Source organism: Eumetopias jubatus, unplaced genomic scaffold (genome assembly GCF_037043125.1).
Source record: "Eumetopias jubatus isolate StellerSeaLion01/CBP00866 unplaced genomic scaffold, mEumJub1_p1.0 scaffold_12, whole genome shotgun sequence".
Classification (NCBI taxonomy): domain Eukaryota; kingdom Metazoa; phylum Chordata; class Mammalia; order Carnivora; family Otariidae; genus Eumetopias; species Eumetopias jubatus.
In genome coordinates this window covers 56,982,671-57,010,512 of record NW_028274818.1, presented here as the reverse complement: position 1 = coordinate 57,010,512, position 27,842 = coordinate 56,982,671, and the positions used below count along the sequence as shown (strand labels likewise).

The window sequence follows — 27,842 nt, the reverse complement described above, 5'->3', positions numbered from 1 at the left end:
GATCTACTGCGATCTTTTTTTAATAATAGAAACTAAAAATAGAAATCTGTTCCTGTCTTGTGTTCTTTCCAGCTAGAAATGCTAAAATAATTTAGAAGTAAAGGAATCTAGAGTTAATTTATTGTTCAGTTTGTTGCATGGACTATGAGATGGTATAACACAATACAATACTGCGAGAGAAGAAATTTATTTTGTTTAGTATTAAAAAAAAGATTCACTGTATCGCCAAAAGATAAAAAGCATTTCCATAATTTAGAGTATGACCAAATCACATAAGCCATAAGAAATGATACCCAAAATTTTGAGGGTAGCAGCTTCCAAATAAACGAAGTATTTGATAGATACTTTCAGTTATAATGATCAGTAAAACGAAAAGATGTGCCTTCTGACATATATAGGTGGCTCCGCAATTGTTTAGAATGCTTTGCTTCTAGTCGGAGCTGTCTAGTTCTTTCTCTGGCAGCTTGTTGCTCTGCTAGTTTTTCAATCCGTTTCCTTCGCAACCATCTGTAGAAAGATATAAGATCTGGTGAGTATCAACGTGAATACTCTTCTTACTGTAAAGTTATTGCTATAGACTATTAAGGGAAGTTGAATTTCTTTACATTGAAATGCTGTAGTCACAAAAAAAAATTATTAAAGTACTAACGAAAATTTCAGGTTTATCCCCTAGGCTCACACAAGAAAACACGGTCACATTTGCAATCAAATACTTAAAATTAAGTTTGTCTTAAAATGAGACTGCCAACTAAAAAAAAACAAAAAAAAACCTGAGTTTTGAGTAATAAACACAATATTTTACATGTGATATAGGTCCTATTCTTTTTTTAAATATGTTTTTCTAAGCAAACAAGTATTTGATAGATTCCAATTAACTTATTTTTTTGCAACTAACTGTATTCCAAAACATGACTCAAATAGGTTAAGAATCCCAGCATGCAGAAATGTTGCTTTGCTCTTGTTGGTAGGGACACTAATGTGTTCTTGCTTTTTACTGCATAAAACTGTTCTTCTTTAAAATGGAAATATAAGCCTAAGCATAAAAAAACACCCCAAAAAGGAGGAAAAATCAACATTCAAACAAATTTAAATCTATACACCTTGCTTAGGTAAAATAACTCAAAAATAACTGTACACACACATATGAAAGTGTATGTGGTGCACATGTGTATATATATCAGTCGTTTTCAGAAGTAACCCTAAACAACTAAATGTATCAGAATAGAAGAGACTTAACATCATAAGCCAATGTTGTGTGGTCCCAAATTGGACACTAGTTTGAACAAATTAACTGTAATCATTTAGGGGTCCACTGGGAAAATATAATTATGGGCTGGATATTAGATGAGATTATTAATAAAAATAAGCAGATTACAGAATAGTATACACATATGATCTCAATTTATATTTAAAAATTATAATGTACAGAGAAATATCTAAAAGATATGGACTAAGGTACTGACAATGATTTCTAGGTGATGAAAATGTGACTTTTTCCCCCTCCATTTCCACAATGCACATTTATTGCTTCTCTTATAATATTTATATATGTTTAAAAAGAAAAAAAAGGGAAGAAAGAAGCAAAGAAACAAAGAAAGAAAAAGATAGGAAAGAAAGAAATGAACTTAAAGCAACTGGATTCAATATTCACTACCTCTCCCAAGGGTTACTGGCAAAATTATGAAACCAGGTCTGTTTCCTCACAATTAGCCAGGTAATATAGTCTTAACCAGGTAACTGAAAAGATCAGGTTTGCCTTAAATTACCATAATGTGTGCCCAAATCTTTTTCAATTTGGTCTATACAGATCTTTCTTCTCAGCCTGAATTTCTTTATAGAAAAATATTTCCTGGGAAATGCGACTCTTTATTCAGTTTTTCTGCGGAGTATGTAGGAATTAGCTGTACACTAACTTTGGCCCATTTCTCTAAAAAATGAACAAAATAAATAAATGGTAGGCTATCAAAGGTTATCAGACAGGTAAAATATAAAATAATTTTGGTATTAAAAATATCTTAAAGAAAGAAAGAATGGTATATAGATATGCAAAATACGGAGCTAAAGAATTTTCTCACACACTTTTTAAAAGTGTGGATTTACAATTGAATAGATACGTAATATAAGAGATAAAATATTTTGTGGGGTTTATTTTCAAGCTTTATTGACTACCGAGCTCTCTGAAAGGACTGTGAGGAGAGGGGAAGCATCTCTGGCCTGGAACTTACTGTTTAAAGGCCCGCTCGCGGCCCTCTGTTCCTTTAAGGAAGAATAAGCATTCCTCTTGCTTTCGTAGTTCTTCTGTCTTTCTTTCTTTCAACTGCTCTTCATGCTTTTTTTTAAGCCATAATCGAAAAGCTTGTTGTGGATCTCTGTTTTCCTGCTGATTACAAAAACAAGCTTTGTAAATAAACCAAAACTACTTTTTGAGGCCCTGCCTATACAACCGTACAAGAATACGTGTTCCACTCATCAATTTTTCATAATAATGCCAACCTCACTCCCTGCACTCCTAGTATCTCATCAAAATATATCACCTTTGAATCAGCAACACACATGGACCTCTTTCAGAAAATTCAACACTGAATTCACTGCCATCTGGCATCTTTCAAAACTTATTGAGGTAATCAATAAATGAAGAGGGTTTTTACAGTGATTTGCAAACTTCTCAATGAGGAGCTCTTTGACAAAATAATTTTCTACAAAGGCACAAAAAAATTAAACGGGGTTGAAGAAAGATTGGGATAGATAATATGAAGGGAGTTGAGGTCTTCGTATCAATTCCTGAAGGAGCTCCCTGGAATGCAGTTTGAAAGCTAATGATCCAACACTTCTATTATTCATCCTTTCTTCTAAATTTTACCTTTGTTTTTAACTTGTAAGAGCATCTAACTGCCAAACCCATCTCCAAACTGTAATTACTCTTATGGAGGGTGGCCATAAAGATTTGCAGCCGTAAAAATTTTCTCATAAGAGCCATGCTGATTTTGTGGGAGTAGCTTATTGTATGGTTCCTAGAACTTCATGATAGATACTATCTTCAGGGAATTTTCAAAAGTTGAAAGAGCTCTTATTTGGGAGAATAAAGAAAGCAAAGGGACAGATTTGGGGCTGGGGAAAGCATGCCTCATTATTTGGATGCCTGGCTAAAACACAAAGGAAAGGATGCATTCATTTAATACCTTCCCCAAAGAGAAGCTCGATGGTAGAGAGGACCATTTCCTACATCTTGCATTTTCCTTTTTTTTTTTTAAGATTTTATTTATTAGAGAAAGACAGAGATAGTGAGCAAGAGAGAGTGAGCATGAGGGGGGAGGTGAGGGAGAAGCAGGCTCCCAGTAGGGCTCGATCCCAGGACCCCTGGGATCATGACCTGAGCCGAAGGCAGATGCTTAACTGACTGAGCCACCCAGGCGCCCCTGCATTTTCCTTTATCTATTACTCACATTGCCAAGTATGTTCCAGTTTAATTTATAAAATTTATGTAACCTAGGATCTTTGATGTACACTGCTGAAGTCTGTGAAGATAACCCAAGGATGACCTAAAGGATGGCTGGAGATGACCAAAAAGTGTTCATTCTGGAATTATAGATCAAAAGAGGCAAGAATTCAGAGGTGAAGAGGACTGACTGGTATCTCTGTTCATTTATTCATTTAGCAGATATTTACAGAGTATCTATAGGCATGTAGGTACTGGGTGGCATCAGTGAAAAAACAAGGTTCCCTCTCTCATATATTCTTCAATTGCACTGTCCAATCCAGTGACCACTAGCCACATGTAGCTATTTAAATAAAGTTTAAAAATTCAGTACCTCAGTCACATTAGCTACATTTCAAGTTCTTAAGAGCCACACTGTGGCTAGTGACTACCTTATTGGACAATACAGATATAGAGCATTCCCATCATCCCAGAAAGTTGTATTGGACAGTGTTATTCTAGATGAGGAGAAAGGTGGTATGTAGACAGAAAGTGAGGGAGTAAGTTATCAGATATCTGGAGATAAGAGTATTTCAAGCAGTGGTCACAGTAATACACAAAGAAGGAGTTCTTAACTGGCTATCATCCCAGCATTCAGCACAGAAGGAATAGGCAAAAAGCCCATCTCCCATTCTTTTCCTGGAAGAGGTCCAACAGCATACTGGAAAAACTGCTGCTTGAGGGTCAGGCTTCTAATTTAGAATGCATCTAAAGGCTAGCTTTCATCTCCCCAAGGACCAAGAAAGCTGTTGACACCTCTACTGCTCTCTCCCTGTAACCTGCTCTAAGTAGCCAGTATCTCCCATGAAGGACATTTACAAACATCTGCTGTACCCATATTTTTATGGCTGCACCCAAAGAACAGGTTCCTAGGTCACCTGGTTCTGATAGCCACTGGAACTTCCATTCATGAGTACCACAAGATGGTAGCAATCAAATAAGTAGATCTTAATGGGCACACGAATACCGCCCTGCAGATATACACCTGGGCCCAGTGCAGACAGAACAGGAAAAAACACCCATCTCCCAGTTTCTCCTTGGAAAGGGCTTAGCCACATACCTTCCCAGCTGTGCCAGAGGGCCTGGCTTCCATTTAGCCTGCAAAAATACACTACCTGGCACAGATGTGCAGCAGAATTGAGGAGAAATAAGAGCTTTTCAGACAAACAAAAGCCAAAGGTATTCATCACCACTCAACTGCCTTAGAAGAAATGTTGTAATGAAAGAAAAGGATGATAAATAGTAGCAAAAATTTATGAAAGTATAAAACTCACTGGCAAAAATAAATATAGTATAATCAGAACACTCTAATGTAATGGTGGTAGGTAAATCATTTATAACTCTAGTATGAAGGTTAAAAGACAAAAGTATTAAAAATAACTATAACCAAAACAGACTGTTATAAATACAAGATGTTTATGAGAGTCTCATGGTAATCATAAAGCAAAAACATCTAGTAGATACACAAAAGATAAAGAGCAAGAATCAAAGCATACCACTACAGAAAATCCCCAACTCACAAAGGAAAAGTATAAGAGCAGAACAAGGGAACAAAGTAATTACAAAACAACCAGAAAACATTTAACAAAATGGCAATAGTATTTGCATACCTATCAATAACTACTTTAATGTAAATGGACTAAAGCTGAATGGATATAAAAACAAATCCCGACTACATGCTGCCTAAAGAGACTAAATTCAGCTTTAGGACACATATAAACTGAAATTAAAGAGATGGAAAAAGATATTCCAGGTAAGCACACTAAAAAAGAGCAGGGGTAACTATACTTATATCAGACAAAATAAATATTAAGCCAAAACAAAAACTTGTATGGTATTACCATAAAAAACAGATGCACAGATTAATGGAACAGAAGAGAGAACTCAGAAATAACCTCATGTGTACATGGTAAATTAATTTTAACAAAGTTGCCAAAAATAAACAATGGGAAAAGGATAGTCTCTTCAATTAATGGATTTGGGAAAACTGGATTACCACATGCAAAAGAATGAAAATGGACCTCCACCATACACTATACAAAAAAGCAACTCAAAACGGATTAAAGACTTGAGTGTAAGCTGAACAACTCCTAAAAGGAAACATTAGAATAAGCTCCTTGATACTGTTCTTAGAAATAATTTTTTTGGGATTTGACAGCAAAGGATTTAAAGAAAAATAAGCAAGTGAGAGGACAAACAAAAGCTTCTGCTTAGCAAAGGAAACCTTCAACAAAATGAAAAGACAATCTGTGGAATGGGAGAAAATATGTGTAAACCACATATCCAATTAGGCAACATGAAAAAACCATCAGGGAAAAAACCTCTAATTATCAGGGAAATGCAAATCAAAATGACCATGAGCTACTGTTAGGATAGCTATTATCAAAAAAAGAGAGCGAGGGAGGGAGGGAGGGAGGGAAAGAAGGGAGAGAGGGAGGGAAAGAAGGAAGGAAGGAAGGAAGGAAGGAAGGAAGGAAGGAAGGAAGGAAGGAAGGAAGGCTGGTTACCAGGGGCTGAGGAGTGGGAGAAATAGGGAGAGGTTGGTAAAAGGGTACAAACTTGCAGTTGTAAGATGAAAAATGTCTGAGGATCTAGTGATTAACTTGTGACTACAGTTGATTATACTGTATTATATAATTGAAATTTGCCAAGAGAGTAGAACTTAATATTTTACCAAAAGAAAAAAAGGAGTAAATATGCGAGGTGATAGACATGTTAATCAATTTAATGGGGAGAATCCTTTCACAATGTATATGTGTATCAAATTCTCATGTACACTTTAAATATCTTAAAATTTTGTCAATTATACCTCAGTAAAGCTAAAAAAGAAGACTTACATCACAGACACAAGAATGTAAACTTAAACAAAAAACAACCTCAACTCTATTAATGGGCTTAATAGTAAACTGGATGCAGCTGAAAAAAATGTCAATGCCCAAAGACAGATCAATAGAAATTATGCAAACTGAACAAAGAAAAATATTTTTAACTTTTTAATTTTAATTTTAACAGAACCTTAGTAACGTGAAATACTAGCAAATCTTCTAATGTATGTGAAATTGGACTTCCGGAATAAAAAGAGCAAGAAAATGGAGCAAAAAAAAAAAAAATTGTAAAAATAATGGCGGGGGGCGAAGATGGCAGAGGAGTAGGGGACCCTATTCCAACCGGTCCCCAGAATTGGTCTGGATATCTACCAGACCACTCTGAACACCCACGAAATCAGCCTGAGATGTAAGAAGATAGAGCTGCATCTCTACAAACAGAATATCGCAGGTGGTTGCTTTCAAGATACGAAGCAGGGAGCCGTGATTCCGCGGGCAGATATCAGAGGATAAACGGCAGTGGGAGGGAGCCTGGCCGTGGGGATCCTACACCGCCAGTGAGCAATACCTCCCATGCTGGGGACGGGGCACAGATTCACAGACCAGTAGTGGTGGGGAAAGGACTTTAGACAGAAACCAGAGCAGCGGAGCCACGCATGCAAACTGGGGGCAGCTGGCGGTTTTAGAAGCACAAAGGGCAGAGACGTGCCCCCACCTGGAGGTGAGGACTGGCAGCGCTGCGGAGGGGCGCACAACCCAGGAGGCTGCAGTTTATAGCAGCATAGACAGAAATGGAGACAGTGTGGCCTGGAGAGCTCACTAAAGAACAGACTGTGATCTCTCTGCTCTGAGGCAAAGGGTTAGAAAATGTCTCTTCTACTCTGACTCTCGAAAGAGATGCGGAGACCCACCAGGGAAAGCTGCCAGAGAACAAAAGCCCCAAAAAACTGGTTTTCACTGAGCCCATCCCCCACCACAGGGGGCAGGGCAACTCTGCCCAAACATGGTTGTCTGAGTAACAGCACAGCAGGTCCCTCCCCAAGAAGACAGGCTGGGAGAACAAGAAGCCAGCAACCCTAAGGTCCCTATAAAACAGGTACATCTTGTTTGGGTTGCAGTCAATAATTTGGACTCTATACATTCCCTCAACCACCCCTCAACAGAATGACTAGGAGGAGGAACCCCCAAAATAGGAAAGACTCAGAGACTATGACTTATGCCACAGATTTACAAATGGATTCAGATATAACCAAGATATTAGAGATGGAATTCAGGCTAGCAATTGTGAAGACAATAGCCAGAATGGAGAAATCGATTAATGTCTCTAAGGACAGAAATGGAAAGTTGAATTGGCAGAACTTAAAAATGCTATCAGTGAGATCCAATCTAATCTAGATAATTTAACAGCTAGGGTAAGCGAGGCAGAAGAACAAATTAGTGACCTAGAAGACCAATTAATAGACAAAAAGGGAAAAGAGGAAGCCAGGGGGAAAAAACTCAGAATCCATGAAAATAGAATCAGAAATAAGTGACACCATGAAACGTTCCAATGCAGAATTATCGGAATCCCTGAGGGTGTGGAGAAAGAGAGAGGACTAGAAGATATATTTGAGCACATCGTAGCAGAGAACTTCCATAATCTGGGGAATAAAACAAACATTTGTGTCCTAGAGGCAGAGAGGATCCCTCCCAAGATCAAGGAAAACAGGCCAACACCCCGGCATGTAATAGTAAAACTCGCAAATCTTAGAACCAAGGAAACCATCTTAAGGACAGTAAGGGGGAAGAGATTCCTTACGTACAGAGGGAGGAACATCAGAATAACATCAGACCTATCCACAGAGACCTGGCAAGCCAGAAAGGCCTGGCAAGACATATTCAGGGTACTAAACGAGAAGAACGTGCGGCCAAGAATACTTTATCCAGCAAGGCTGTCATTTAGAATGGATGGAGAGACGCAGAGCTTCCACGACCGGCAGAAACTGAAAGAATGTGTGACCACTAAGCCAGCCCTGCAAGACATATTAAGGGGGTTCTATAAAAGGAGAAAGACCCCAAGAGAGATATACAACAGAAATTTACAGGGACAATCTATAGAAACAAGGTCTTCACAGGCAACATGATGACAATAAATTCATACCTTTCAATAATCACTCTCAATGTGAATGGCCTAAATGCTCCCATAAAACGGCACAGGGTTGCAGATTGGATAAAAAGACAGGACCCATTCATATGCTGTCTACAAGACACTCGTTTTGAACCTAAAGATACATCCAGACTGAAAGTGAAGGGATGGAGATCCATTTTCCATGCCTACTCAAAAGAAAGCTGGGGTAGCAATTCTTACATCAGACAAATTAGATTTTAAGATAAAGACTGTAGTTAGAGACAGAGAAGGACACTATATCATTCTTAAAGGGTCTATCCAACAAAAAGATCTAACAATTATAAATATCTACAACCCCAACATGGGAGCAGCCATCTACATAAGCCAACGGTTAACCAAAGTAAAAAGTCATATTGATAACAATACGTTAACTGTAGGAGACCTCAATACTCCATTCTCAGCAATAGACAGATCATCTAAGCAGAAAATCAACAATGAAACAAGAGCTTTGAATGACACACTGGACCAGATGGACCTCATAGATATATACAGAACATTCCACCCTAAAACAACAGAATTCACTCATTCTTCTCGAGCACACATGGAACTTTCTCCAGAATAGACCACATACTGGGTCACAAACCAGGTCTCAACTGATACCATAGTCTGAGATTATTCCCTGCATATTCCCATACCATAATGCTTTAAAACTGCTTCATCCTTCAGAAAGGATGAATACCCAAGCGCCCCTAATCTTCTCATTCTCAACACAAACCATCAGATACATTTCTCCAGTCAATTTTCAACATCTTCACCTGGATGTTTCATAAGTACCTCAAACTCTACAAGTGAAAAACTGAAATAATAGTTTCCCCCACTCAGTGTATTATCTTCTACTGCTCCAGTGAGTGGCACCAACATCTACCAAGTTGCTCAGAAGAGAAACCTGGTATATTCTCTTTACATCTCATTCTCACTCACACACATATCTAATTAATTACAAAACTCCTTCAGTCAACACTTCAAAACATGTCTTAAATTACTCACATCTCCCTCCCTCCCTGCTTCCCTCTCCCTCTCCTGTTACAATTCTAGCCCAAGTCACTATCATTTCTCACCTCATATACAACTATATCTACTTTCTACTTGCTCTCCCCGCCTCCACTCTTGCCCCCTTCAATCCATTCAGTCATAGTAAGGCGTATCTAATGTATCACTCCTCTGTTTAGACAATTTCAGTGGCTTCCCATAACAGGACTGAAGACAAAATCATTACAGACTCTATCTAACATGCCACATGATGGGAGTTCTGCTCCCTCTCCAGATCTTCTCACACTTACCAAGTTATTTCCTGTCTTAGGGCGTTCATGCATATTCTCTTGACCTGAAACAAATTCCTCTCAGTCTTGGTCTAATTTTTACTCCTACTTTCACCAACCGAGAAGAATCTTCCATGAACTACCCATACATATTTATTTCCCTCATTATGATCTCTCATAGCTCCTTTCATTTTCATTGCACCCATCACTATTTATAATTACAAATTTTATACATATATATATAGTTTTTCAATCCCTACTAGCTGAGCTCTATAAAACAGAGACTAAACCGAGTTGGATCAGGAGTACATTTTCATGCATGGAACAGCATCCGTCACATAGGAAGCAGTTAAAAATATTTATTTAACAGATAAAATTTTTAAATTGGCATTTCTTTAATTCTAGCAGATTTGTATTTTTTTCATATACTATGGCCATCTGTATGTATTCATATGTGAACTTTCTATTCATATCCTTTGCCCAATTTTCTCAATCAGAAAATTCAAAAGTTTTGCTTTAATAATATAAATATTAATAGTAACAATAACAATTACGACACCTACTTAAAAAATCCTCACCAGCTTTTAATGGAAATTATATTAAATATAAACTTGGAGGAACTCAAACCTTTATAGTATTTAGTCAATCCATGCAGGAATAGCATAGGTTGTTTCCATTTGCCAAAGAACTCATGTATTTATATTTATCCCACCCATCCAGAAATATTATATTTGTTTTCATTTACCAAAGTCATCTTTTTTTGTCCTTTGCAAAGCTGTATTGTATTCTCCATAGAGATCAGACACATTCCTATTTAGCTCAAAGTATTTTATATATTCCTATATTCCTTCTCCTTTTATATTTTTCTGTGAGGTTTTTGCTATAGGAAAACTATAAATTTTTTATGTTTATAATGTAAATACCCACTCTGTTAATACTTATACCTTGTTTCCTTTTCACCTTAATAAATTGGTTAGAACTCTCAGAATGAAGTTATTTAATACAGAGGGGAGATTTACTTGTTTCTAACTTTAATGGGTATACCTATAGTATTCCCTAAGATAGTATTATACTGTTTTTTATGTTTTATTAGGAATTAAAAAAATAAATTATAGTAAAAATAAAATACCTATTCTCTATCTTTCAAGATAACCATATATTCTCTTTTTATCTACCTATTGATGTGATGGATTATATTAATGGGTTTGTTTTAATTTATTCATAATTTCCTTCCTAAAATATGCCCTACTTGATTATAGTATACTGTTATCTGACCACACAGTTGCACTCAGATTTCTTAACATTTTCTCTTTTAGTTTATGGCTTTTGTGTCTTGCCTCAAAAGGTACTGCCTGTCCCAAGATTTTAAAACCTAAAAACTTCTACAAATGGCATAGTAAACAACATAAAAAAATATATTGTCAGTCTAGGAAAATGTATTTATGACAGATATAATAACAAAGGATTATAATCTCTAATATACAATGCAAGAAGAAAAATAAAACTGAGAAAAAAAGACTACAAACAGGAAATTCACAGAATATACACATGTTCATAGGTACTCATGTATATTATTAATCTGAAGAAAAATTAAGAAGATAAATCACATACAGTGTTAGTCAGGATGTGGTAAATATTCTCTCTTACATACTGTTGAAGGGACTGTAAATGGACACAACTTTTGGGAGGTTAATTTTTGCACATTTAACCAAAAATTTCACTCTGGACATCCAATAAGTCATAAATTCCACTCTTAAGAAACTCTCCTAAAGAATGAATATGTTCACTACAGCACTGTTAATGAATAGAACAATACTGGAACCAATCTAAATATCCACAATTGAGGATTTAATAAATTAAGGTATCTCTGAACAGAATGCTATGCAGTTATTTGGGGTTTTTGAAAGATTTTATTTGTTTATTTGTTTATTTATTTATTGAGAGAGAGAAAGAGCATGATAGCGGGGTGGGGGGAGAAGAGGGAGAGGGAGAGAGAGAATCTCAAGCAGACTCCCCACTGAGCCTGATGCGAGGCTCAGTCTTACAACCCTGAGATCATGACTCTGAGACCATGTCCAAAATCAAGAGTCAGACACTTAACTGACTGAGCCGCACAGGCACCTCATACTATGCAGCTATTTGAAAAGAAATATCTAAATGTAATGATGTAGAAATATATCCATGATGAATTAAGTGGGAAAAAAAGCAAAGAGAATAACAGATTTTTTACGTGTAAAATTGTAAATATAAATAAGACTTGGAAGACTTGCAACACACTGAAAAAGTGGTTATCACTGGAAGATGAGACTGGATGGGGCATAGAATTAAGTTTTCAATTTTTTCTTTATATGCTTTTTAGAAAAGATAGTAGGCATATGGATTACTTTTTTGCTTTCTCCTCGGTTTTCTGTTTCACATTTTTAAAAATTAAATAATTTGATATCTTTAATTTGTTCGCTTTCATGTAAGATTTACATATATCTATTCCTTTTTTTTAAAATTTTTTTGAGTATAGTTGACTTACAATGTTACATTAGTTTCAGGTGTATAACAGTGATTCTCCATCTCTAAGCTCACCACAAGTGTAGCTACTATCTATCACCATACAACACTATTATAATACCATTGAATATATTCCCTATGCTATGCCTTTTATTCCCATGATTTATTCATTCCATAACAGGAACCATGGACCTCCCACTCCCCTTCACCCATTTTGCCCATCCCCCTACTCCCCTGCCCTTCTGGCAACCATCACTTTGTTCTCTGTATTTACAGGTCTGATTTTCCTTTTTGTTTATTCATTTGTTCTGTTTTTTCAGATGCTACATATGAGTGAAACCATATGGTATTTGTCTCTTCTCCATCTCTCTATATGTCTGTTCTTAAGTAAGACCAATCTTGTAGGGTTTGTGCATGTAGGGTGTGTGTGCATGTGTGTGTGCTATCTTTGTCCTATTTTGAGTATCAAAGTTATACTATCCTAAAAAAACATATTGATAGTTTTCCATTTTCTGTGCTATAAAGGTTTGAATAAAATAGTAATCATTTGATTTTCATGAGGCTTCTTAGAATTTAAATGTAAAGTCATCTCTATGGTGCATCTTTTGCAAGGGTCATTCTTGGACCACTTTTTCTACTTTTTCTATAGGTTCTTATTCTGATATTCACATTCACTTCTGTAAATAAATTCAGCTTTCATATCCGTATACTTATTTATCATAGAGAAGTTTCACTTACTCTACTATTCATGTCTTCAATTTGCTTTGCTCGCTGAATTCTCCTCATTTCTAGGACCTGCTCTCTTTTCTTTTGCAACCATGCTTTAAATACGATGTCATTCTCTTTTTTCTTTTCTTTCTCTTCTTCTATTTTACGTTGTTCTTCCTGGTGGAAAGAATATCAAACGACATTCATGAAAGATGAAAAGGATTGTATATGAGTTATCAGAATAAAGACATACATTTTGAGATCTGAAATCAGCATTCTCTGCTCCTAAAACTTTCCACCTAGAACTTGGGCTTCTCTTAAAAAATAGGGACTCTAATTTGCTTAGGAATAAAATGAAGATGTATCAGATAAATTGTAGGGATAAATTCTACAACTACATAGGTGTACAATACATGCATGCTGTTCAGGAATTCCTTGAATCTCTCCTTCACTTCCTAATTTACTTTTGGAATTAACCCCCTTAAATTGCAGCTATGCAAGAGTGAAAAAAAAAGCCACCACGCTCTAGAAGCACCATTTGCTTCCATAAATGTTTGAAACATTTTTATGTTATTGTTAAATTTGTTAATTGTGATAAATGGCATTGTGGTTATGAAAGAAAATGTTATAATCATTTAGAAATATATATTAAAATGTATAAGTGAGCAATGATGTGCTGCCTAGGACTCACTTTAAAAATACATCAGTCAAGAACCAGAGGAGATGAAGCATACATGCCAAAATCTGAATGACTTTCAAATCTGGGTGATGGGGACATAGGGATTAACTGAACCTTTATATGTGTTTGATTTTTTTATTATCATGTTTAAAAATATTTTTCAACTAGTGTATATTCACAAAATAACATTTTTTGCTGTCAGAAAAATATTTATACAGCTAACTGTAGAACAAAATGAATTTTTATACGAATTATTCAACTAATGTTATAAAAGGGAGTTTCTTGAAGAGAGGTACTTAAATCAGTTGTATAGAGCTATAAAATATTTACTAGGAGCAAAGCAGCATGTCATAGTGGAAATTGTACTAAGTTAAAAAGTAAGGAGATCTGAGTGACAATCACACTGCCATCATACTATATCAATCTGGGCAAACCACCTAACTCAGTATTCTCATCTACAAAATGGAGTGATATTAATGAGCTCTTAAGTCTCTTCCAATACCAAAATTTTATCACTTAAATGAACTGAATTATACAATCCAACTTTCTTCAAATGATGGAATTCAGAGTTCTTTCCTTACATTTTTGACAACATAGAAAGTCTTTCTAATTCCTTCTAATTGAACAAAATGTAAGAAGGAATGGAAAAATTCTATCCAATTAACAGCATAGGATGTCTTTTAAAATACCTATATACTGTTAAAGTATATATAATTTTGTGACAGAAATTATCCTGGTGATAATCTCCTTTTAAAAATTTATACACATATGTGAATAAAAAATGAGGATTTCTATAAAAGTACCAATATACTATTTTCTAAGCCCTAAAAAAGTTTATATAAAATGTGAATTTATCAAAGGTTAAATTTTACATTTATTTGTAAGTTTCTTTTCATAAAAAGGACCTTGGACACTGTGAAAAGTGAAATAAAATCGATTCACTTATGTCATGGTATTTTAAAATGGAGCCAGTGGCCATTAGGATGTGGGCCTTATTGCAAGTCCTCACTGGTTGTAATCACGAAATTTTGAACTGAGCCAAACTACCAATATAACAAGGATTCTACTAGTACCTGCAACCTGCTACAGTAACAGACTGTTTCTTAGTGATAGCCTTAGCAACCAATAACGTGTAGCCAAGATTAGTTTTCTGCTGTCAACACCAAACAAAATGCTTTGTAAATAAAGCATATAAGCATTCCTTTTTGCCTTTAAAAACTCTTGACTTTTTGTCCCCTAGTGGACACAATTTGAGTTACTGTGTGCCCCAAAATGCACTAATTGTTGCTCCCCAAATGGCATTTCCGAGAACTCAAATAAATGCTCTTGTTTTATTTCAGTTCTGCCTCTTTTCTCAGTTGACAATACCTTGTATAAATATAGACAGTGTGGTATGATGATTACCTTTCTGAGGAACATTAAACAGATTACACAGAAGATATCAGCCAAAGTACAGATAATGCAGTTACCAAAGAGAACAATGAAATGATGCCTTAGAATAGAGTATAGCAGCCCAACCCAGCAAATATTTTGTTGGCCATAAACAAGGAAAGCCTTCCCCTGAAACCAACTAAAAAATATTTAAAAGCCTTAGCATTTACACACAGTCTTGAGCAAGTATATAAATAAAAACCATGCCTTGAACAAGTACATAAGCAAAGGCAAATTTATTTCTGAGGATCCTGATATGAGAAAAGTGTATCCCAGCACCAAAAGTAAGTGACACCCAGAAAAGAGGATCAAAATAAAAACTATTTATGAGTCACAGCAGTTAAAAGATTACTTAGTTCATTAGTGAAAAGACAATGAAATTATATAAAGCCTCTTATTTAACACTTATAGAAATATACAAATACACTTATACATGTATATGGGTATATAGCCACATTATATAGTTCAGTCATTCTCAAATATTATTTTGAATTGTCACAAAGTTCTGCATTAGCAGATCCCTTTAAGTATTGTTATATACCTAAACCAAGTAACCTGAATTTGCCTGTTATAGTTCAGATAGTAGTGATCAAGTAAGCTAAACTTTCAGTGTGCATTTTTTCAGATTCCTGTCTGAGTGTTCTATAAGTTACACACTCCTACTAACTTTCTCATCTTCTTCTGGTAATATGGATTCCTTATTTAAATGCCAGAAATTTCCCTGATAATCCCTACAGATTCCTATACCATTTCTCAATAGATGCCAAGAACACAGATTTTGACTCCAATTTTGCTATAAACAGGTTGAGTGATTTTGGTAAAATTAATTAAACTTGTAAACTATAGCTGCCTTATCTGTAAAAGGATCTTTAAGGATTCTTCTAATTATAAAATTCTATTTACCTGTGATTCTACTAAGGTTTGGCATTTACAGTCATTTTGTGGTTCAGTTTAATACCATTTAGGTATCCAGTAAAAAAAAGAGAATTGGGGCACTGATTTAAGTAATTTAGAGAAAATTCACCAGCATATTTAGTACCTGGAATTTTCATTAATAAAATAGAATTTTATTTAAGTGCTATGAAAAAAGATTCAAAATGAAGTAAGCATTGCTAAGAAAGTCACTCAAAAGAGTTAAAAGGACACTGAGGAAGTAGGACCAATGCAGGTCTCCTGTTCAATTCTCAGAACAAAAGGAACTTCTGACTCTTGTCAATTGCATCCCAAACTCCCTCCTTCTACTTTGGACTGAAATAGAGATAATATAACTATCTATTCGCTAAATAGCCAATTGTGTATTAGGTAGTCAATGTAAACTATCTTTCAGAACAAGTTTTTGTGGTTTTTGTCTTTATAAGCCTGCACTCCCTGCTGACAAGTCAAAACACTTTTCATTTTGGTTGACTCTGTTTCCTGGGTTGCAATCCCTAAGACTCCAAACAAATGCTCTGTTTGTTTCACAGCCTCTTCTTGATCAACATTACTTGGCATAGATGGTAGGATCCAAAGTGCCTAAACTCTGTCCCTAGTGCTGCCACAGATTTGAGTAAGGCACCAAGAGTCCGTTGCAGTCTGACATAGCCTTGGTAGCTTCAAGTCACAATCATAAATCCTCTTGGTCCTGCACCTCCACCTTGGCCAAGGTTCAGGCCTTTATTTGGGTATCCTCTGGTGCTGGCTTCTGTCCTCACGCATTTTCTTTTAAGATTTTATTTATTTATTTGACAGAGAGACAGAGAGAGAGCACAAGTAGGCAGAGAGGCAGGCAGTGGGAGAGGGAGAAGCAGGCTTCCCGCCAAGCAGGGAGCCCGACGTGGGGCTCGATCCCAGGACCCCGGGACCATGACCTGAGCCGAAGGCAGCCGCTCAACCGACTGAGCCACCCAGGCGCCCCTGTCCTCATGCATTTTTGAGGGGAGGACTCTATCTTCACTCATTTTGAATGGAATATTTGGGTTTCAGGTTCTTGGTAAGTACTCAATTATGGGAAATAATTCTGCTAAGGCGCTTCTAATAATCAGCACCCTACTGAAACTCCTGCAGTACTTATGTTAAGGAATATAGCCCTTCTTGCTGTGAATTTTTGCCCCATTGGATCAAATTACCCAAGATGATTTAAAACTTCTTTGACCAAAATGGGCACTTTGGATATCCTAAAATTAGTTTACCTGCATGCACAACTGGAAAAGGGTTATAAAGACAATCAAACGGGATGTCTATTTCAGTTGGTACCTGGGAGCTTTTGAACATATTCAGGATTCTAAAAATCTCCTCTTTACAAAATACCATTTCTAAATTAACTGAAGCAAACAAACAATTTTCAAAAGACCCATCCTCTTTGTCTCATCTTGTTCCCTTCCTCTTCCTTCTTTGTCTCTGGGCATGCAACATCCATCCTGCACCAAGGTCCTGCCTTTGGAGACATCTTCCTCTTTCCCTCTGCACCATCTTCACTTCCTCTGTACTCTCCTCCATTTCCTCATTCCAATCTTCTTGTCAGAATTCGGGGGACAGCTCTAAAAGGATCTCACAGCACACAAATAAAAATCCTTAGTAAAAGACTCTGGTCATCTTAGCAGTTAACCTTAACTTAGTCCATCTGCCAGAACACAATTTGGATCCAGCTATTCTTTTTGAGTTTTGTACCTGAATCATGGCATGAATTTTAAAATGACACTATAAGGTTTCTGTCTGTCTGTATCTATCTATATGTTACAGTGATATATTTTCTCTCTGATGGCATTGCCAAAGTTAATTTATAAAAGGGCTCTATTTAATTGGCTTAAAGACAATGAAGTGCTTACAAGAATTAAGTATTCCAAAAATTCCCAGAAATACAAAAAACACTAACCCAAATGTTTTTCAAGTTCACATGATCTGAGATAGCCTTTAATAAATAAATGCTAGTTTAGTAGAGAACAAACTGATGGTTACCAGAGAGGAGGTGGATGGGGGGATGGGTTAAATAGGTGATAAGGATTAAGGACTGAACTTGTGACAAGCACTGGATGTTATATGAAAGTGTTAAATCAATATATTGTACACCTGAAACTAATATTATACTATAGGTTAACTAACTGGAATTTGAACAAAAACCTTAGTAAGGGTGCCTGGGTGGTACAGTCAGTTAAGCATTGGGCTCTTGGTTTTGGCTCAGGTCGTGATCTCGGGGTCTGGGATGGAGCCCCACAGTGGGCTCTGTGCTCAGCGTGGGGTCTGCTTGAGGATTCTCTCTCTACCTCTCCCTCTGCCCCTCCCCCATTCTCTCTCTCAAATAAATAAATCTTTAAAAAAAAAAAACTTTAGTAAAAAGGGGAACCTGGGCGGCTCAGTCGGTTGAGTGTCCAACCCTTGAATTTGGCTCAGGTCATGATCTCAAGGTCATGAGATCAAGTCCCAGAGCATGGAGCCTGCTTAAGATTCTCTTTCCCTCTCCCTCTGCCCCTCCCCCTGCTCATGCGTGTGTGCACTCTCTTTCTCCCTCTCAAAACAAAAACTTGAGTAAAAAAATAAAAAATAAAATGCTAGTTTAAGTTTGCTAGTTTAATAAAAACAGGAATGTCTTCAGAGTTATCAGCATTAGACATAATGGAGATATACAACTTTTTCTACCTGAGTTTACTTAATCATAACATCTCAGGCTATCTCTTTCAAAACCTGTCAATAAAAGAAACAATTTAAGATGATGATTAGCTGTTTAATATTGTAATCCAAGTATAATTGCTAAAAGCAAGCAATTTAAATAAATTTAAATGAGATAAAACTTTATGCTAAGTTAAACTAGATAACAGATGTTCACTGCCCATCTAGATCATTTCCAAATAATATACTGAGATATTGATTGCTAAACCTAAGTTTATTTAGTTTTGGCTTTTAAATTTTTTACAGAGAGACCAAAAATATATAATATTTAGGTCTATTTAATAAACAAATTTATGCCAAAAAATAAAAGTACTATGAGGGGGGAATATACTTCTAGAAATTATGAAATGAAACATATATATAAATTGTCCAGTCCACAATTGTTTATTTCTTAGGTTTTACTAGGAATTAAGAATTCTAAGGGTTAAAAATTCTAATTAGTATTTGTGAAAATAAAACTACTAAAACTCAACAAGGAAGAAAAAGACTGTATATGAAAAGCAGGCAGGGAAAGTAGGGTGTGTGGTTTTGGTAAAAGAAGGTATGGGAAATGGAAATGCATTTTGTTGAGGGAAATTAAAGTGATTTTGTCCTAAAGCTGGTTATTTCAGAAAGAGAAAGAATAACAAGACAAACTAAAATAGACACAGAGGTTTATAGGAAAGAAATCTTGGAAAAGGAATTTTATGTGTAATCAAGCTGGCCAAGATTAAAATGAATTTATTTAAAGTTCCGTTTCAATATCAAAAGTACACTAGTTCAAAATTTTGGTTTTCTCTGTTAAAAGGACAAAATTTTCTCAAATTGTTGTCCTTTTCTTGATAACAGATTGTACACAAAGTTTCTTTACTTCTAATGTAATCTGCCTAGGAAACAGATTCTGTTTTGTCTTTATCACATCTTTGATTACTTGGGAAAGCTGAATCTTCTCTAAGGAGAACAGCTAAGGCTTTTGTAGCTATGTATAATCTTCTGTATTTGTCCCTGAAGATTATTTTGGTTAGATGGATAATTAAGTATTGTTTTATAATTTTCTGTGATCCTATTGGGTTAAGTGTCCAAACCTTTTGATATTTTCTACAAATTCCCCAAAATCAACTTCTAAATGAGGTCTTTTTGATCTGCAAAATTCCATAGGACCTATTAGGCTTATTTGATATGTTAAATCACATGGGAAGCATTGTCAAATAATAAATAATACTATACTTTCTTCCTATAACATCTGTATAGGCATACATTGTTCCAAAAATTGTGTGAAATTCCTAGAAATCTGAGTATTTCCTGATATAATGTTATCAGTCACCATTTTAAAACATATGTCACAAAAATAAGCAACTCCCATTGCAAACTCCACTATCATACTCATCATACTCAGCATCTGTCTTCCAGTATATTAACCTTTTATGAAACCCTCTTGCTGACTCCCCCAAATGTCATTATTGCATACTATCATTCTCTAAGCCCTGCTACTCTGTTACCCTTACCTTCTGATGACAGGGACACCTTCCCTTACCCTCTGGGACCTTTGAAATATGGCAGTTGGATTTTGTCCAGCTGCCACCATCTCAAGAATGCAACTATGCTTTGTAATGGTTTGTATGTTTTCTCATTGTGTAGAAGTCTTTCCTAGTCATAGCGCTATGGCCTCAGCTCTACGGTAAATATTACTGGAGAAAATAACTCCAAACTGCGGAATACCTTCAGAACTTCACAATGACTGAGGGAGCCATTCCACAGAACAAATATTACAGGCCATTTGCCATATCTGGCCAATATTACAACATTTCAGTACTCTGGCACTGTAGGACAAAGACAAATGGAATAAAGACCCAATTGACAAAACTCATTGAATCTTTCAGTCTGCTTTGGTCTAAAGCCCTTCCCTTGGTATTATTTAACCTAAGATCCACTCCATATGGTAAACACTAATTGTCTCCCTTTGAAATCATTACCAGAACACCTATGAGGATGGACCAAGAGATGTATGAGCTTACCCTACTGAAAGGAAATTTCCTAATCTATTGCAAAGATCTTATCAAGGTCCTTGGAAATAATACCAGCCTCATAGAGCAATCTTTCCCCAGTACACTCATAGGAGACAAAGATCTTCAACATCATAATCTCCCACCTGGAAATTTGTTTACTGGAAATGTCACCTTCACAAGGATGCCCTCCAACCTCACTGGAAAGGACCATCTCAGGTATTGTTAACTAACCCCTGTGCTGCTAAATTTAAAGGCACTGACCCGTAGATTAACATTTCTCTTTTAAAAAAAAAAAAGGTATCTTCACCTGATGGACATCCTCACTGAAGATCTCAAACTAAAAATATCCAGACCCACTCAAAATCAACAATCTGGACAAGAAGCACATGGTACCTGAAGTAGACAGACAGCTTTCCTGAGTCATGACCAAGCTTGTATAACCTCACAAAAGACTCCTACTAATGCTTAATGTTCAGGAAATATTTGGGATAATTCTTCTTGTAGTAGGCATTTTAGCACTCTTGTTATTCCTACTTGTAGGATTTTGAATACTTGAATTTGATTGTTTTTAAAACATTAAATACCTTCTGATCCTGCATATTACTACCCAAATTAGAGGAACTAAGTGGTAGACAAGTGCCATAATTCAAACAACCCAAGCCATAGTAAATTCTATCTGGTAATCCTTCTGGCTGTTGAGTATGTCTTTCTTAGCCCACTATGGAAGATCAGGAGACTCTTGGTCATCTCATTTATAATTTCACCCTTCTCCCTAATTTCACTATAAACCAGATTGCACCCTCTGATCTCACCTATCTAGTTAAAATAGTTTTGCCTCCCAGAAAAGGAAATCCCCTTTGCTTCACTTCAACCACCCAAAAAGCTAGGGAAAAATATTTCTAATGGTCCAACAATTTATCAAGAGCTACAATCCTCTTATATTTGGCTCTTGCAGAAATGCCAAGGCACAAATAACAAGTGTTCTCCAATAGGCACTTGTAGCTGCAGGACCACCCTTGCAAAAGATTCTTTCAGCTAACAACGAAACACACAGCTACCCTCTTTCTGTCTGTTAAAGTAAAACAGACCCCTGGTTTTCTCCTACCATACCCTCTATACCAAAAAATTAGTCCATAAATAAACAGATCTAAGCAGAGACACTTTGCACTCCTACAGGATATATTTTTGCCTGCATTTACAGGGAAGAATCTTGGGCATATGACTACCTAGATAGCTGGAGAATGGCAAGACAGTGCCTCCTGGGATGTCTAACTTCCCCTTTTTCTGTCCTTAAATTGATTACTAAAGGAGACCATATAGGAACTAAGCATAGAACTAAAAGAAGTCTCTCCACTAAAAGAACTGAAAGATGATGATCATCCAGACCCATCCAGACCCCTCTGAATATAAAGATAATAGTTGTGGGCATTCTCAAGGCTGTGGTCTCCCAAGAGAGATAAACCTTAGGGAAGGGGCCCAATTTGGGAGGATCTTCAGTTGCTGGTTTGGAACAGGTACTGCTTAGAATGAGTACATGATCAGAAATCTTTCTTGGACCATCAGCAGAATTGCCAGGTCCACTCCCTAGCCATTAGAGCCAGGGGACGTCTCTGGATACTTTATCTCATGTTGTCCTCCATAATAGCATAGCATTAGGTTATTCACCTGTGACCCTAGGTGGAGTCTGTGCCATCACTAATACTTCTTGCTGTACATGGATAAGTACTTCCCATCAGGTAGAATTGGAAACTGCTAAGATTTTCAAGCTTGCTAAATCTCTAATCCCATCCTCTAAAATCTTTGGTTAGATTTCAGATTCTCAGGTATTTTTAGCTGGCTCCTGACCAGAATTGGGACCATTTTAAGATCTGGGCTACAAATTATCTTACTTATCGTTGTTTTAATTTCTTCCATATTCATTATTATCACATTGTTAATGCTTTTCATGGCCAATGTTTCAAATCCTGTCAGAACTCAGATAATGTTTGTTCAAAGACTCAAAACCATTCATCAGGTCTACCCTTTGAGTGAAAAGAAAAGAGAACCTAATTGAATTCTAAATCTTATTTCCTCAAACCTCCATGTTACTCAAATGTGGTTGTAAGACTTTCATCTAGCATGCTTATTGAAATATCAAGCATCAACCACTATGAGACTCCGCCCTCCAGGAGACATGATGGGGCCAGAGCAAGTTGCAAGTTGCCAACCACTCTGACAATGAAATGAGATTGCATGATCATAAAAATTTGTCATTGGTGCTTTCTTACTAGAAAGATCTTGATGAGGAGGGGGAAATTTGAAAGAAGATTCAAAATGAAGTAAGCATTGCTAAGAGAGCCACTCAAAACAGAGTTGAAAGAACATTGAGAAGTAGGGCCTATGCATGTCTCCTATTTCAAGTCTCCTGTTTCAATTCTCAGCCTACCATGAACTTTTGACTTTTGTCCGCTGTAGCTTGTCATTTGCAATCCCCACCCACCCACCACCTGGTACTTTGGACTGAAATAATGTAACACCTGTTAGCTACATAGCCAATGTGTATTAGTCAGTTTAAACTCTGCCATCACCAATCATAATTCTTTCAAAACAAGTTGTGTAACCTTGTGGGTTTTGCCTTTATAGGCCTGCACTCCCTGCTCACTATTCAGAGCACACTTTTGATTGAGGTTGACACTGTGTCTCCTGGATTGCAATCTTACCTAAAAGCTCAAATAAATGCTTTGGTTACTTCACAGCCTCTTCTTGAGCGACAGAACAAAACCTTCATCATCATCATCAATCATCATCATCTGGGATTCCATATGGCACTTTGGAAATACTTTGTTAAGGTTATTAAGCTCTATTCTTAATCTAAAACTAAAATCCCTGAAATCAAGGAATTGTGGGTTTGGAAGATATGTGAAAACACATACACACGTAAATCAGAGAATTATAATTCAAATCTACCCATTGCCGCCCAAATCCGAACAAATTTGTGCCTTCATTTTTCCACCTGACATCTGATTTTCACCTTATCACACCAAGGCTACTTTCAGCAGTCACTTCTCTGAGCCTCATCTTTAAAATGAAAGGACCAGATGATGTCCTCACTGAGCTCTCTACCTCTAACACAAGTCATTCGTTACGATGTTCTGTGAGCCTTACAAGAAAGGACCAAGATAATCATGGTGTTTATCCCATAAATATGCATTCTTCATATTTAACCACTTAATCTAACAATAGAAAAACAAAACAAGCAAACAAATATATCCAATAGTTTGAGGAACCATTCTAATTCCTACTGCATTTATAAAACATGCAAATATATTCTGCTTTTAATATGATGCACCCTTATGTTCTCACCTCTCTCTTTAGCTTTTCTCTCTTTTGTTCTAGCCGTTTTTGCAGTTCTTTTTGTCTAGGGGAAAGACAGTATGTTGAGGTCACTGGAGATATATTTGCAGACTGTGTCCTGTGATTAGCTTTTCCATTCCCCTTACTTCGATCTGAGTTGACAGCAGAGCTTGGACGAGTCTTGGGGTTGGGGGGCGGCTGAGGGATATAAGCCAGTGGCTCTTCTGTTGATGAGTAAGCAATAGCATGAATCTTTGCTATAGGCTCTTCTTTCTTAGCCCCATTGACATTTGAGTTGGAAGATCTGGGTGACAACTGGTGAGGTTCATTTTCTGTACTATTAGCATTAATGGGGGGCAAAAACCCCTGACTCTCAATGTCTTGTAAATTTAGAAGTTCAAACTTTCCATCTTTCTCTACTAGTATTTTCCTATCCTTGTTTTCTTCACAATTTCCGTCAGTTAGTGACAGGAGCACATTTTCTTGTCCAAATTCATTGGAAATACATAACTGTGACAGTTTTCCTGACATACTACTTTCATTTTCAAAATAATTTTTGTGAGTATCAGTGTCTTCCAGTGGAGGAACTTCCAGATCAACTAATTTATCTTTGAACTTAAGTTTTCGCTCCCTTTTATCATTCACAGGTTCTTGATTCTGTAGAATCTTGTTGGCTTGTATAATTTTCTCCATAATATATCTCCTTACTTCCTCATCCTCTTCCTCTTCCAGGTCTCTCTGGCTTTCCACTTTGGATTCCTGGAAAGAGTTTTCACTGTCTGAATCTGATATGGGATCCAAAGGTTGAATACTTGGTACAGAAATGAAGTCATTTCTTCTTGGTGAAAGCTCATCCTTCGAAGATTTGTCAGGATCAGAATGTTGTTTGGTGTGTTCTACTTCTGTTTCATTGTCTTTTAATTCTTGGTTAATATTCTCTTCATTCCCACAAGCCACCTAAAAAAAATATGAAGTTTTCTTGAGTAAAAATTAAGACTCTTTGTCCATTTACATGTAGATAATCCAAAATGAATTTCATATTCATACAATATATTTTATGAATGGGAAAATGTACATGTTTTCTATTTTATACTTTGCTCTTAATATTCTAATTCACATTTATGAGCACCCCAAGGGAAATATATGTGACATCAGCACTTTGGGAAAAATTTAACCCTAAATCTGAATTTGATGTTGCTAAGTGCTATATTAATATTTTTTAAATGTTCATGCTAATGAATGAAAGGGTAACTACAAATAAGACATTTCAACATTCTTCCTCTATAAAGTTTTCCTCCCTTTAAATTTTCAGAAGAAAAATATTTTTAATGTTTTCTCCTTATAATATTTGCATTCTTCAAAAAAGTATATTTCTCTCCAGAGTCATTACAACATCAGTCTTTGGTCAAGTTCTAACCATTTTGAGGTTCTTATAATCTTTTCAGATTATTCTTGCTGCTACTTTCTGCAGGATCTATATCCAAATTCCAGGCTAATTTTCATCTCTGGATGACATTTTCCTTCCTCAACTATCCTCAGAGGCCCCAATAATCTATGCCAAACACCATCATATAACTTGGTTTTACATTAAAAAAGCATAATTCCTTTCTCTCTCTCTCTCTCTCAAATATCTTTAAAAAAAAAAAGTGTAATTCCACATGAACAGTATTCCACATAGACCAATGAACAATTCCACATAGACCAATATTATCACATCACAAAACCCTATGCTACATCTGCTGTTTCTAATTAAAGGCTTCCTACCTAATATCTCTCCCCCATACAAACATACTCACCAACCAAACAAACCCTTCACCTTGCAATATTTTTTTCTTTTTCTCAGACAACTCTCTTCCTCCTAAAACAATTCTATGGGAGGTACTACTTGTTGCTCTCTTCAACCCCTTAAAATTCTCTTCCTCTTTTACTTGCTCAAAGGTCATCTTTTCTGATAGCCACCTCTTCCTAACCTGCACAGCATTGCTAGATGTCTGATGAGCAAATAAACCTGGCCCATTAAAATCTCTAACAAATAAGTAAGATTAAACTAAGATTTCAGCTTTGAAATTGGTTTTTTTTAAGCCATATTTGACTCCGTGGTTCATTCTGACAGTATCTGTTTCCTAATTATTCTTTGACTTTCACTTTTTAAAACCCACTGCAAAAGAAGTCGAAAAAATAAAAAATAAAAAGCCCTCTGCAATAAAACTACTTCTTACAAGGAAATTTTCCCCCAGCCCTCACCCTATCTCTTTCTCTGTCATCCGATTTTCCTGCCAGGCTCCAAGGAAGACATGCTTATAATCATCCACTGGAATGGGTAAAATTGATGAGAGCACTCTGTTTTGACCACTGCTTTATCCCCAGCACCCAGAACAGCCTCTGATACATGGCAGGTGATTATAATATTTTCTAAATGAATTGAGAAATGAGAAAATGAATCATGATCATCACTTCTCTAATTCTAGCACTCTGTGCTCTGGACCTCACACCCCTTCAGGAACGAGACTTTGGTTCAACCTTACCACTGGGTACCTCTGCCTGTATTCATCCTGATTATTTTTCTGTTAAAGATGCATAAAACTGCCATTTAAAGGCCATCTTAGAAAAATCTTGACTTTTTACTCTGTTGCCTTTTTCACATACAATCCCATTTATCCTCTCCATTACATAAGAAAGCAAAATGTGACTAAGAGAAACTTGTGATGTAAGACTTGCTGCCTTCTTTCTCTTATACTCATTTCCTTAACCTTCTTCAATCTGACTTCCGGTGTAATTACTGAGCTCTTAGTCCTTCTAAAGTCACCTATTCTTACATGAATCTTACATCTTTTCTTCATTACTTTCCTATATATTGACTCTAACTTCAAACATATATACATAAGCATATATACACATATTTATATACACACACATATATGTGCACACAACTTATGTATAGATACACATACACACCATATACATGTATATAAATAAATATAAAGAGAGAAAAAAACTGTGATCTAGGAATTGGTTCATTTTCCTGGATTTCCGTTCTATGTGTCTGATAAACAGTATACGATCATATTTAATGGATCCACTTTTTCCTAATCTGCACAGCATTGCTAGGTGTCTGATAAGCAAATCTAGCAATCCACTTTTTCATAAAGGTAGTCCTATGACTGTTTTGACTCTACATTCTTCTCTATATTCATTCCCCTGAAGAGCTAATTCAGTCTTAAGGTTTCAAATATTAGCTGAAAGACCATGTTTTTTGAGAATTTGCTTTATTTTCATTTATATTAAAAGTATAACTCCATTACATTAAAAGTATAACCACCCTTTCATTTATATTAAAAGTAAAACCCCATTTTACCCAAGTTTATATAAGTAGAAATTAACTGTACTTGTTTTTATTTTTGGTACAATAAATCATATTTATTTATATTATATAAATTATAAGTTTTAATTATAATTTAAATTTTATTAAGTGCTAACTTAATCCCTGTTCTCTCACTAATTACCCTCACCTTAGGACACAACATATAAACTCTTTATGCCTCAATTTTCTCATCTCTAAGGTGGAAATAATGATACTTGTTCTATTTTTATCAAAGGAATTTTGTGAGGTTTAGATGACATTATATATGCAAAACTCTTCAAGAATTACAAAGCACTTTGTTAATGATATTATTATGAATGCTGTTGGCAATTTATATATACCTCTATTATGCTGGCACCACTTTTTTCTTTTTCATTAATTAACCATTCCAGGTCCTTTTCAAAGTCGTCTTCATATTCTCCACTTTCTTTTGAGTCCATATCTTTATTTTCATCCATTTTCCGTTTGTTAAAGA

General features: G+C 36.0%; 1 protein-coding gene across 2 annotated transcripts; it reads right to left on the bottom strand.

Annotated features, from left to right (window-relative positions):
- Nucleotides 1-246: 246 nt before the first annotated feature.
- Nucleotides 247-27,842, bottom strand: CCDC181 (coiled-coil domain containing 181). Of its 2 annotated transcripts, none has more exons than XM_028122999.2 (5): nt 27,709-27,842; nt 24,016-24,963; nt 12,967-13,113; nt 2,226-2,380; nt 247-507 (listed from the first exon to the last, which is right to left on the bottom strand). In XM_028122999.2, exons 1-5 carry the CDS (start codon nt 27,823-27,825, stop codon nt 348-350), a joined length of 1,527 nt encoding a protein of 508 aa, XP_027978800.1. In that variant the 5' UTR covers nt 27,826-27,842; the 3' UTR covers nt 247-347. The 2 variants fall into 2 exon arrangements, with proteins under 2 accessions (XP_027978800.1, XP_027978801.1); XM_028123000.2 differs by having other exon boundaries at nt 2,226-2,377.

Coding starts and splice junctions, on each gene's coding strand:
- CCDC181 (XM_028122999.2), bottom strand. CDS start 27,825: ATGGATGAAAATAAAGATATGGACTCAAAAGAAAGTGGAGAATATGAA. Junction 13,114..24,015: donor GAGAAAAGCTAAAGAGAGAG/GTGAGAACATAA, acceptor TCTTTCCACCAG/GAAGAACAACGTAAAATAGA. Junction 2,381..12,966: donor TTGAAGACATGAATAGTAGA/GTAAGTGAAACT, acceptor TTTTGTAATCAG/CAGGAAAACAGAGATCCACA.